Raw genomic sequence first — 12,223 nt, 5'->3', positions numbered from 1 at the left:
GTCAGTCAGGACAAGGTTCACTTCTGGTTCACACTTTAGGGGCCAATTGCTACACACACACACACACACACACACACACACACACACTTAGTCCTGTGTGGAGGAATAGCTACCTATCCCACCTTTGTGATAGTGGTTCCTGTGTGGTAGTGGTTCCTTTGAGATTGTGGTTCCTCTGGAGGACACACAGATCCATCCAGCCCCGTGATATCTATGCTTTACTGCTGCCACCAAGTAGACTTTTCTTTTCTATGACTGGGTCTACTAAACTGCCCTACACCTTTGCAAAAAATACCAAAAAACCAAACCAAACCAAAACAAAAAACTCAGTAGGGTGGGAGAGCTTTAGGCGTGGGGTAGAGACATAGGAACATAAGAACAGCTCTGCTGGATCAGGCCCAAGAAAGCCTATCTAGTCCAGCATCCTGTTTCCCACAGTGGGCCACCAGATGCCTCTGGGAAGCCCACAGGCAAACTGTGGGGGCATGCCCTCTCTCCTGCAGTTGCTCCCCTGCAACTGGTACTGAGAGGCATCGTGCCTCTGAGGCTGGAGATGGCTCACAGCTACCAGACTAGTAGCCATTGATAGACCTGCCCTCCACGAATATGTCTAAGCCCCTTTTAAAGCCATCCAAGCTGGTGGCCACCACTACATCCCATGGCAAATATTTCCATAGATTAATTATGTACAGTGTGAAAAAGTACTTCATCTTTTTGGTCCTAAATTTCCCAACCTTCAGTTTAATGGGGTGACCCCTGGTTCTAGTGTTCTGAGAGAGGGAGAAAAAGTTCTTTCTGTCCACTTTCTCCACACCATGCATGATTTTATGGACTTCTATCATGTCTCCCCGCAGTTGTCTTTTTTTCTAAATTAAAATGCCCCAGGTGTTGTAGTCTTGCCTCATAAGAAAGGTGCTCCAGGCCCCTGATCACCTTGGCTGCCCTCTTCTGCACCTTTTCCAGTTCTACAATGTCCTTCTTTAGATGCGGTGACCAGTATTCTATCCAGAACTCCAAGTGTGGCCACACCATAGTGTTGTATAATGGCATTATGGTATTAACAGTTTTATTCTCAACCCCCTTCCTAATGATCCCTAGCATGGAATTGGCCTTTTTCACAGCTGCCACACATTGAATGGACTCTTTCAATGAACTGTCCACCACAACCCCAAGATCCCTCTCTTGGTCACTTATTCACAACTCAGATTCCATCAGCTTATATTTGAAGTTGAGGTTTTTCGTCCAAGTGTGCATCATTGAACTGCATTTGCCACTTTGTCACCCACTCCCCCAGTCTGGAGAGATCATTTTGGAGCTCCTCACAATCCGTTTTGGATTTCACTACGCGGAAGAGTTTGGTATCATCTGCAAATTTGGCCACCTCGCTGATTACCCCTGCTTCTAGATCATTCATGAATAAATTAAATTAAAAAATACCGGTCCCAGTACAGATCCCTGAGGAACCCCACTTCTTACTCCCCCCCCATTGTGAAAACTCTCCATTTATACCTACCTTCTGTTTCCTGGCTTTCAACCAGTTAGCAATCCACACATACTTGTCCCCTTATCCCATGATTCCTAAGTTTCCTCAGGAGTCTTTGATGAGGAACTTTGTCAAAAGCTTTTTGAAAGTCCAGGTAGACTATGTCAACTGGATCACCTTGATCCACACACTCGTTGACACTCTCAAAGAACTCCAAAAGGTTGGTGAGGCAAGATTTACCTTTGTGGAAGCCATGCTGGTTGTCTCCCAGCAAAGCCTGTTCTTCTGTGTACTTTAGAATTTTATCCTTGAGGATGCTTTTCAACAAACAGCAGCTTCAAATTTTAAATGCAATACAAAAGTTTACTTTGGAAAAATTTGGTCAGTTTAAAACATTAGCTTTAGTTTCTTTATGCAGTATAAACTTCCAAAACAAAACAGCTACCATAAGAGCACAAAGGAAGAAATAAAAGGATTGGGGGAAACGCATTGACTAACCTAACTTAAACTGGTCCCTCGCCCAGAGTCCTCTGCCTCTTTTGTCAGCAACCAAAGAAAGGCTTGTTCCTTTTTCAGCTTCAGGTCTGAGTCACTTTTACCAGCTTGGGGTTAAATCAAGAAGAGCAGCACCATGTCTGTAGGGAGAGGTTAGCTTAAGGTTACTCGTCCTTCTTTTTGATGACACACATTTTTGATGTGATCAGTAGAATCTTCTAGCCTTCTTGCCAGGCCTTCCATAACCCAGCATACTTTCTCCCACTATCATTACAATGCCATTTTTAGAGCACTGTCGGCGGGGGGCAGGGGGGGAGAAGCAGGAATTACATTCACCTACATCGAAGGGCAGACCATTCTGCAACTTTAAGCATGCTTGGAAACAAACATCACTCAGGGCAGTGTGTATGTGTGTGGGGGGGTCAGGACAGAACAATTTGTGACGAGGCATGGCTCGCCCGCCATGTCACGTCCACTAGTTTGGCTTGACCATGGCACAATGAACATCTTGCATAGTCAGCCAGTTCTACTCAAATAAGCCAAGAATCCAGCAAAGTTTAATTTATTTTATTCTGCCATGCAAGATAACTCACATATCAGAGATACTACTTCATGGGGTGTGGGATGCATGCTGTTGAACTGGAGTCAGTTGTGAGGCTTGGAGAGTGGTGATGATGAACTCTTTCAGGCTGATGAAGGCTGGAGCATGGACTTACTAGGTAGCAGGGTCATTTTTTCACTGGGGATTAAAGGTTCTCTACACACTGATGACACAGGGCAGTTCCTGAGAAATCATTTCAAGGCCTGCTGTGGATTCAAGAGACTTGCGCTTAAACTGACGTGGCAACACCTCCGCATTGCTGTCCTCTCTGAATGGGAAACTTGGGTCCACACACACAAAATGTTTTGCTGCTGCTGCTGCTGCATCGCCGATCTATTGTCCCTCTGATATATGAGTAATAGTCTTTCTGTTTGAGTATCAAGAGCAAACTTAGGGCCTAAAAATACATCCTGTAAGATGTCTAGCTCACAAAACATTTTTGAAAAACATGGAGTTCCAGGAACCAAGGGCTGTAGCTGAAAAGGTCATCATCTCTCGGGACAGCTTAATGAAATATGGGCAGCAACCGTGTGATTGTATTCCTAATATCCATGACTGCACCACAGCTCCTGCACAGGGGCACAGCGCCACCGCGACTCACTCCGGGGCCTGTGACTCCAGCCCGTTTGCCCCGCCAAGCGCTTCGCCTCACTTGCTGGCCAAACCTGCCTCGCCTCTTCTCCATGCTGGCACAGAAAGGGCAGCTGCTGCACCCTCTTTCCCTCCGGTTGCCACCCGGCCTTCCACGGCTGCCTGACCCTGCTCCCTGGCCCTGCTCCACTCTCCTTGCCCTCTGGCCACCTCGCGCACCCCTCGGTTGGGGCCTGGAGAGCTCGGCGGCTCCCCCAGCAGCCGGCACCAGCCCCCGTTGGAAGGGCAACAGGAACGGGCTGCTGGACGGAGCCTGGCCCGGCCCGCTGGGACCCTTCCGTGCCGCTCCAAAATGGAGAGAGACCTTGCGAGCGGCCAGCCGGAGGATGAGGAAGGGGTGCTCTAGGCGGGAGCTGACAACCGCCCAGCGGGCAGCTGGTGGGGGCTGCCGGCACCCCCGTCCCAGGCACAGGCTCAGGGAACGGGGTGCTGGGAGCCGACAGCCAGCTGCCCACAGCCAGCAAGCCCCGACGAGAGGAGTCTGGAGGGGAGGGGAGCTGCTCTTGTGCTAGCAAGCCTGAATTGTCCCCTTTGCTAAGCAGGGTCTGCCCTGCGTTGCATTCCAATGGGAGACTACATGTGAGCACTGTGAGAGACTCCCCTCCGGGGGGGGTGCAGCCGCTCTGGGACAAGCACCTGCCTGCTCACCTGCAGAAGGTTCCACGGTCCCTCCCTGGCAGCAGCATCCCCAGGTGGGGCTGGCATAGACTCCTGCCTGTCACCTTGGAGAAGCCGCTGCTCAGACAATACTGAGCTCCATGGACCCATGGTCTGACTCAGTTAGAAGGCAGCCTTCTATGTGCCATGGCTGGGAGGGGAGGAGGCAGGGCTTGGCGTCCTGAGAAACCAGGGGCTGGAGAGCCCCATGGGGCAGAAAGAGCCTTCTGGACTCCTCCTCCTCCGTGGCTCATGAAGACAGCTGGGTGGCCCATTGCCTGGTGCTCTGGCGGGATCTCTTGGCTCGCCTTGTTGTGGTGACACTGGCAACTTCTCAGTGGCCGGGTGCTGGCAAAGTGGGGGGAATATCCTTGGGGCCCGTGTGACCCAGACAGTCAGTGGAACTTCTCTCTGTTCTTTACAGCTGATGATTTTCTTACTCTAAACTACGCTCAACCAGATTTCCTTTTGGGGAGCAGCACTGCGGGTTCAAGCATCGTTTCCCGAGGCTACTGCTTTGAATACCCAATCCCTTTGCATCCACATCTTCCATCAAACACTGCAACTGGTTATGATTTCAACCCTGTCAGCCCCCAGACTGATGCCACCACACAGGGTTCCCTCTCCTGCTATCCCCTTTCCACTGACGGGTCTTTTCCGGGCTCTCAGCAAGTGCTGGACGATGGCTCAGATCTTCCCTTTCTGGCCCCCCAGCCTGACACCACACCGTATAGCTTTGGACCAATAGGCAATGCCGCCGCCGCCTCTAACCAGTGGGGTGCTCTCCCAGATTTCGGACAAAATGCCCAATTTGTTTCGCTGCCTGGCTTTAACCCTGCAAGCTTCCAGGGTGGAAGTGGTTCGCCTGCCCTGGTCCCCTATAGCCCCAGCACCTTACCATCTCAGTCTCAGCTCAGCTCCGAGTGCTCCCAGAGTGGTGCCAATGGACAAGTCAGCTCCGCTGGCACCACACCAGCCTACTCTGTCCACAGCGCTGGATACTGGCCCCCACCTGCACAGACACTGCCTCGGGCCAGCCCCCCCCCTCTTCCTCTGGCCCTTCAAGTGAGTCCCCCCAGTAGCTCCCCTGTGCGACTGGACCCCATGCTGGGTCTCGGACCGTATTTCACATTTTTCTTGCCTTTTCTGCTACCCCATTTGTTCGCCGAGTTTTGTGAAGGCATGGGGCTGGCCCAGGCCCAGGGCCAAGGTCAGGCCCCGGCCACGGAGCAGGCCCAGGCCCAGGCCCAGGCCCCAGCCCAACCCACAGAAGCAGCACAGCAGCCTACAGATGAAAAGCCGAGGGACCGCCGAGGGATGGATCAGAATGCCATGTCCCTGAACAGCAGCTCCAAGCCAAGCAAAGGTAAGAGAGCGGGTAGGGGGGGCTTCAGGGGAGGGAGGTACCCTTTGTGACCCCATGTGCAAGATGTGGTGGTCCATACAGGAAGCGCCATGGCCACAGGGGCAGGCGTGTGGGAGAGGGTGCCGCTCACGAAGGCCACGAGAAGAACTGAGGGAGCAGACCCAGCGCTCGATGCCACTCCCACTGCTGCCCCCCCCTCAGCCCTGCACAGAGGGCCCGTGCAGCGGAGGCCCCGCTCTCTGCTCAGCAACTCCCCTCCCTGTCTGTGTGAGCTTTCCTCAAGAGCAGCTTGACCATGGGGTGGGGAGGGGGGACCAAGCTAGGGTCTCTCCGTGGGCTCTCTGCGAGGGATCCTGCACGTGCGGTGCTTCCTCTTCCTCCTTGTGGCTTCTCTTATTTTAATCCTGTGCTTGTCCACTCATCCCAGTGACATCCAGCAGACCCACTGCAAGGAGGGTCGGAGGGTCTGGAGTGCAGACCTGGGACCAGACCCAAGGGACCCTCTTGCTGCCCACTCCGTCCCTCCCCCAAGCTGGAAATTGCACGGTGGTGCTGGTGGGGAGATGATGGCTGACAGGAAAGGCCACCTGCCCTCTTGTCTGCTTGCCCAGAGGCAAGTTGGCTGCTTGTCCCAAGCAAGGGTCTAAGGCACAGTGCAAACGGGGGGCAAAAGGTCCGACCAGCCGGACACCAGCTCTGCCCCTCCCTGCTGCACGTCAACCTGAGGCGGCCGAGGGGAGCGTGCAGGGAAGGGCAGAGCTGGTGTCCAGCTGGTCGGAAGCGGTGCCTCTGGATCTCAGCCAGGGACCGCCAACTCCGCTGCCCATCCTTTAGACATGCCCCCCCCCTTACATTTGGCCCCACAAGCTGATCTCTGTCCTCACAGGGCCAAGGCTTTAAATTTAGGGCCACTCCACCCAAAGGGCTTTGCAGTTCTAGATTAGCAGGTGCTCAGACAAAGCTGGCGTGCTACATACAAAACCCAGAAATGCAGCATTCATGCCAGGGCTCTTTCATCACATCAAGACATTTTCCTTTTCTTTATGGATCAAATGCTCGGTGGACAGACTGCCTGTCTTGCCTGCAAAAGACCCCAGGACTGGTCCCCAACATCTCTCGTGAAAGGATCTCTGGACGCAGGGCTAGCCTAGGAATAACTCCAGGGAGCAGCTGCCTCTCAGAGGAGACCGTTGGGGGCCCCAAGATTGGACTTATTCCAAGGCAGCTTCCAGTGTCCCCCTAGATGTGCTGCTTTGGGGCGGTTGTGGCTTGTCCCACTGAGCCGGGGGGGGAGGGCTGTTCAGCAGTAAAAGGCTTCGGCTGGGCAGGATCGTTTTGAAAACGTAAATAGCTTGCACAACCCTCCTACAACGGGAAAATACAGTTATTTGTGACGCATAGGCAATGTTGTAGGACCAAAATGAAAGGATAAAACCTGAAAGAAGGCCTCGGAAATGTGAATGGCACCTTGCTGATAGCGCAGAGACTGCAATGTTGGAAGACAGGCAGTATGGAAGCACACTTGGTGGACATGTAGTGACATTGTTGCAGGGTGCGATCTGGAAAGCACCCGGGTGCATCCACTGGACCCTTTTCTGAGCCTGACAGATCTGGCCACCGTGTGACATGCCACGTGGACTTGGAGGATGGGCGGCCGCCAAATGCCCCATTGCAAGTGCCTGGAGGGCAAGCTGGCCTCTGGCTCAGATGGCCGCCTCACCCAGGAGAGAGCAGAGAGCACCTCCGCCCTGGGCCCAATCCAATGGGCCTCTTTGAAGCTTTGCAGCCCTTCATGGCCTGTGCACACACACACACCATCCCTTCCCGCTCATGCCTTAAGACCACCAGGCGGAGAGGCTCATCTTTGTGGGCCCTGCTGCCCCCGCTGGAGGTCTGGCAGGCCACCCCCCACCCCAGAGCCTTGATCCTGAAGCAGATTATTGGTCCAGGAAGCCCTGAAGGCCCTCTGCTCCCAAGGACACCATCACCGTCTCTCTCTCTCCTACAGACTCTTTTCTCTGGAAGGGTCTTTCCCCAGCCCTGCTGCCTGAGAACTGCTGCTGCTGCCTGGGATTGAAGCCTGGAGCTTAAGGCCTGGGAAGCAAGTGCCCCCTGCCCCCTTGCCCCAAGCTAGAGCTCCTGATCCTCCTCCACTTCCTCCCCATTTTCCTCCCTGCTGAACTCCCAAGTCTAGCTGGCTAATTCATGCTGGAAGGCTAGGAAGTGGCTTCACTTTTCTGCTCTGGGTTCAGTCTTGCTCAATGTGGCGATGATCATATTTAGGACATGGATTTGTTTCAGTTGCATTGATCAGGCTTGTTGATTGCCCTGAGAGCCTGCAGGAGAGATGATGTGGGATGCTGTTTTCAGAAAGAGACACTCCAGTCAAGCAGAAGTGTGTGTGGCACCTGAACAGGAAGTCACTTGCTTAATGTAGCCCCCTGGAAAATGCCAACCACTGCAGATAAAGCTGGCCATGCAGCAGTTAGCTAGGTTTTTTAAATCCGAGGCTTCAAGCTGCAAGCAGGGTTTTTATGCCCTGCAACCCCTTACCTGGAAGGTTGGTCATGGCGCTTTCCAGATTAGACCCTGCAACAGGGTCACATCATCTCTTGGAAGTGTGCTTCTGCACTTCCTGCGTTGTGACACCTCAGTCCCTATGCGGACAGCAGGGTGCCATTCACATTGCCAACGCCTTGTCTCGAATTTAATCACTGCGATATAGAGCTAGGACGTCGTATATCCGGCGTGGAAAAGTTGCTGTTTTTTCGGGTTGTTCATCTCCACAAGACTGCTCCCCCTGCTGTTTATGTTTCAAATGTGACTTGCCCAAACGGAGGCATTTTGTTGCTGTTGAGCAGCTAGTTGGGAAAGCACCCTTAGGAAGGCAGGCACAGAGGACTCCAGGAAAATGTGACCCTCCAGAAGTGTGGCCGCATAGTCCCAGGCTGTTCCACAGACTTCTCAGGGGAGAAACAAAAGAACTCCACACCCTGCCATCCCCCCATTAAGCGAGAGTCCTATGCAGAGCAGAGAGAGCAGATTTCCCAGTTTGTTGTTTTAAAAAGGCTCCCCAAAGCTTCCCTGGGTGGACGTTCTTCTTGGTCGGTGGGTCACCTCAGGAAAGCCTGAGCAGCTGCTACCTGTGACTGGATCCTCCCACTCTGACCAAAACCCCTCTTGCTCCTGACAGATTCCAAGCAGGCAACCATGGAGCGCCTCATTGGTGAGATTGCCTTCCAGCTAGACCGCAGGATCCTCTCCAGCATCTTTCCTGACCGGGTCCGCCTCTACGGCTTCACTGTCAGCAACATCCCTGAGAAGATTGCACAGGTGAGGGTGCCTCCAGTCCCTTCCCCTTCCTGGCCATGCTGTGAAGTTGACGGGGCACATGCATGTGGGTTTGGGGCAGGAGGAGGCACAGAACTGTGAGGTTTTATATAGGGTGGGATATAAATGCATGCATGAATGAATGGCATGGAATCCCTCCAGCTGCAGAAGAGGCTTAAGAATGTCCTCTGCCCCCCGCACTGTGCAGTGCAGCCCTCTGAAGCTGTTGTCCCAGTTAATTTTATATTTCTTTTACCAAGCAATCCAAAGATAACAAGATCCTCCTCCTCCCCCTCCCCCTCCCTGCTCTAGTAATGGTGTGTGTATGTGTGTGTGTGTGTGTGTGTGTACAAAGGGTGTGTCCTTTTCGCTGTTGTGTGCAGTGGCTTCTGGATTTCCCACTCAGGCTGGGGCAAAACAAGTGATGGTGGTGGGCCCATGGAGCCAGGAGAGAGCTCAGGCAGGCGGCAGTTGCCTCTAGCCCAGAATGGCCGGCAATGAGTAGCAGCAAGCAATTCTCCTGAGTTCCAGGCAGACCTTTTCATCCCTCTGCTTTGTCACAGTCTTTTGAGAAAGGCGAGAGAGTCTTCTGAAGGACTCTTGGAGGAGAGAGCTCTGCTTGCTTGCATCTTGCGCGCGCACACACACACACACACACACACAGAGTCAGGCAGTTCTAATCAACAATGGAATGGAGGACTCTCAAAGGGATAGGGCACTCTTCCCACACACTCTCTGGGATTCTTTAAGAGGAACGGCTGGCGATTAAACCTGGGACCAAAGCAGATGCTCCCCCACTGAGGGAGGCCACAGAATGAAGCTGAATGCCCCAGCAGTGTCGCTAAGGAGAGCTGAGAACACGCTGAGTGGGAAGCACCAGCTGGGCTCTGGTCTTCTGGGCTCATTTCTGCTCCCCTCATCTCAAGGCTTCCTGCCTTTGTGTGACAAGGGGGTGTGCAGAACGAAGCAATAGTACTCAAGACGTGGGTCACACCCTCCCCAGCAAACCTGGGCCTTCCAAGCCCCATGTGCCTGACGGCTGCCTCAGCCGCCTCCCGCTCTGGGGCAGGGCAGGTGTCTCTGGGAGGTGTGTGGTGTTTCACAAACTCAGTGATGCACCTAATCGTCTTAGCAACTTGTTAAAAAATTTGGAGAAGTCTCCAAAAAAGCTTTGGAATGACTGCTAAGGGTCAAACGACACGAAACATGTCAATTGGATTGCTTCAGCCGAGAGTGCAGAGGCAGGGCCCCAAGTCACCCCGTGAGCTGCATGGCTGGGTGGGGCTTTGCCCAGAGGTCGTCTGAATCCTCGCTCACCACTCTCACCACTCCAGTTCCATGGTTCACATGTGATCTCGCGTTTTAATCAGGCAAATATTGGGAAGGAAGGACAAAGAAATCCTAGTAAGCATCTGAGTTATGCCACAGCTGGAGGAAGTGGCTATTCTCTGGCTATTCACTCCTCAGTCTCCATCACAGTTTTTAGAAAGTGTGTAGAATCTTGGCTTTTTACCCAGGCTTTTATATGATTGTCTCTACTGCTGCTTCTTTGTATTTTGCACAGTTCTTATGCTTGTATTTTAAATCTTTTTAGTCAGATTTGTTTTATATTTTAGCTTAATATTTTAATTGAGTCATTTTTATAGTCTTGTTTTTAATTTTTGTGTGAACCATCTTGGAATTGTTTTAATGAAAGGCAGTATGCAAATTTAACAACAATACATACATACATACATACAACTGGCAGAATCGAGTGGCAAAGTTTCTACCACCTCAGGCCCTCCCCATGTGTAAAATGGGCTCCGCATAGAATAATAGCATTGGGCAATGGGTGACAGTAGAGTGACCACGGATAGTGGATGTTGGAGCAATAAAATATTCAAGTGGGAAAATCCTGGGCAGCCTTTGATTCTTCCAGTTGGATCAATTCCCCCAAGATTAAGGTACTCCTCTGTTCAGGGCTGAGACACACCTTCTTCATGCTGCTTCTCTCTCCACAGGGTGGAAATGATCCCTTGAGTCCACTGACAGAAGACCAGCGCAAAACCATGACGGATCGCTACAACAACATCATGAACCGGCTGAAACCTATGAACTATAATCCTGATATCCACCCTGGCTTCACAGAACACATTGTGAACACTTACGGCATCCTCCGAGAACGGCCAGACACATCAGGTGCTGAGGGAGATTTCTACAACAACTTGGAGTACCTGCTGGACGTGATCAACACAATCGTTCCCTCGGAAAAGCAAGCCGACTGCATAATACTGCTCAACTGCCTCCATCATCTGTCACAGACCGACGGGAAGCCCTTGTTCATCTGGTGAAGCCCACTCCTGGCCACCGAGCGCATCCCACTGCGAATGCAATAAACCATAAAAAAATGCCTGGCCACCGTGTCTGCTGCTAAATGACCCAGAGAGTCGGTCTCCAGCTGACCTGGTCCCCTGCCAGGGTTCTGTTACTGAGGGGAGGACCAACCCAAAGGTGTTCCCCTCATGGTCTTCAATAACATGGGCCCTGAACTGACCCCAGTCTCAAGCCCTCCATCACCTTGAACCTGAACCAAACACCAGTGCCGCCGCCGTCACCACCCCCGAACTGGAAAAGGGGTAATCGACTCAAAACAAGTAGTTCAGGTGCTCAGCAGATATTCCTAGGCGTAGTACATGGTGGTTTTGCGGGGGTCCAGTTTCGGCCCTTCAGAAGAGGTGTGATTTGGGCAGGGAGGGAGAGAGGGAGGGTCAGCACATGAAGGAGGAGGGACCAGGAGGCAGCAGCAACTGGAGAAGCTGCAGGCATTGCAGTGGAACTCCCCAACACTGGGACTTACCAAAGTGGTGACCAAAACAAACAAACAAAAAAAGCAAAAACACCCAGCTCCCGAGAGTGAAAAGTAGGGGCCTCAATGAGATGTATGCCATCCTCACACTATCTTTCCTTAAATAGAAATCATGTTGCATGATGCTTGTATTGCCGCTCGGTTTGCACTGCTACTGCTTATCTGCCTGAAAAGGCCACCTTTCTGTGGGTGATTCTGTGGTCCTGCACAGCAGGATCCTCGCTGCTACCAACTGGAATTCTGTCTCTGCCTTTCTCATCTTCCCTGGCACTTTGTTTGAGGTGGCCTCTTGACCTGCCTAGAGAATGACATTTTCCTCATGCTTCTTCCATGCTTCTTCTTAACTCATGCTCTTTAAATGCGAGTCAGAGTTCTCCTGTCTTAAGGTGCCAGGGTGTCTTAAGGTGGGTCTTAAGGTGCCAGGGTGTCCTGTCTTAAGGTGCCAGGGTGTCTTAAGGTGGGTGGGGGATGGATTTCAGACTTGGCGGGAGCTCCCCGCCACAGCTCCTGCACAGGCACAGCGCCACCGCGACTCCGGGGCCGGTGACTCCAGCACGTTCGGCCCGCCCAGCGCTTCGCCTCACTTGCTGGCCAAACCTGCCTCGCCTCTTCTCCCTGCTGGCACAGAAAGGGCAGCTGCTGCACCCTCTTTCCCTCGGGTTGCCACCCGGCCTTCCACGGCTGCCTGACCCTGCTCCCTGGCCCTGCTCCGCTCTCCTTGCCCTCTGGCCACCTCGCGCACCCCTCGGTTGGGGCCTGGAGAGCTCGGCGGCTCCCCCAGCAGCCGGCACCAGC

General features: G+C 52.9%; 2 protein-coding genes across 2 annotated transcripts in view; both read left to right on the top strand.

The window, feature by feature from the left end:
• Window positions 1–12,223, top strand: part of SPATC1 (spermatogenesis and centriole associated 1) — a 74,375-nt gene that overhangs the window by 24,383 nt on the left and 37,769 nt on the right. The gene's annotated exons all lie outside the window — the stretch shown is intronic.
• On the top strand, window positions 9,950–10,965 carry LOC128324520 (speriolin-like). Its single transcript, XM_053249199.1, has 2 exons — window positions 9,950–9,987; window positions 10,584–10,965. Exon 2 carries the CDS (start codon window positions 10,632–10,634, stop codon window positions 10,911–10,913), a length of 282 nt encoding a protein of 93 aa, XP_053105174.1. The 5' UTR covers window positions 9,950–9,987; window positions 10,584–10,631; the 3' UTR covers window positions 10,914–10,965.

Source organism: Hemicordylus capensis, chromosome 4, assembly GCF_027244095.1.
Source record: "Hemicordylus capensis ecotype Gifberg chromosome 4, rHemCap1.1.pri, whole genome shotgun sequence".
Taxonomy (NCBI): domain Eukaryota; kingdom Metazoa; phylum Chordata; class Lepidosauria; order Squamata; family Cordylidae; genus Hemicordylus; species Hemicordylus capensis.
The sequence above is the reverse complement of the archived record's forward strand: the minus strand, read 5'-3'. Positions and strand labels throughout refer to the sequence as shown.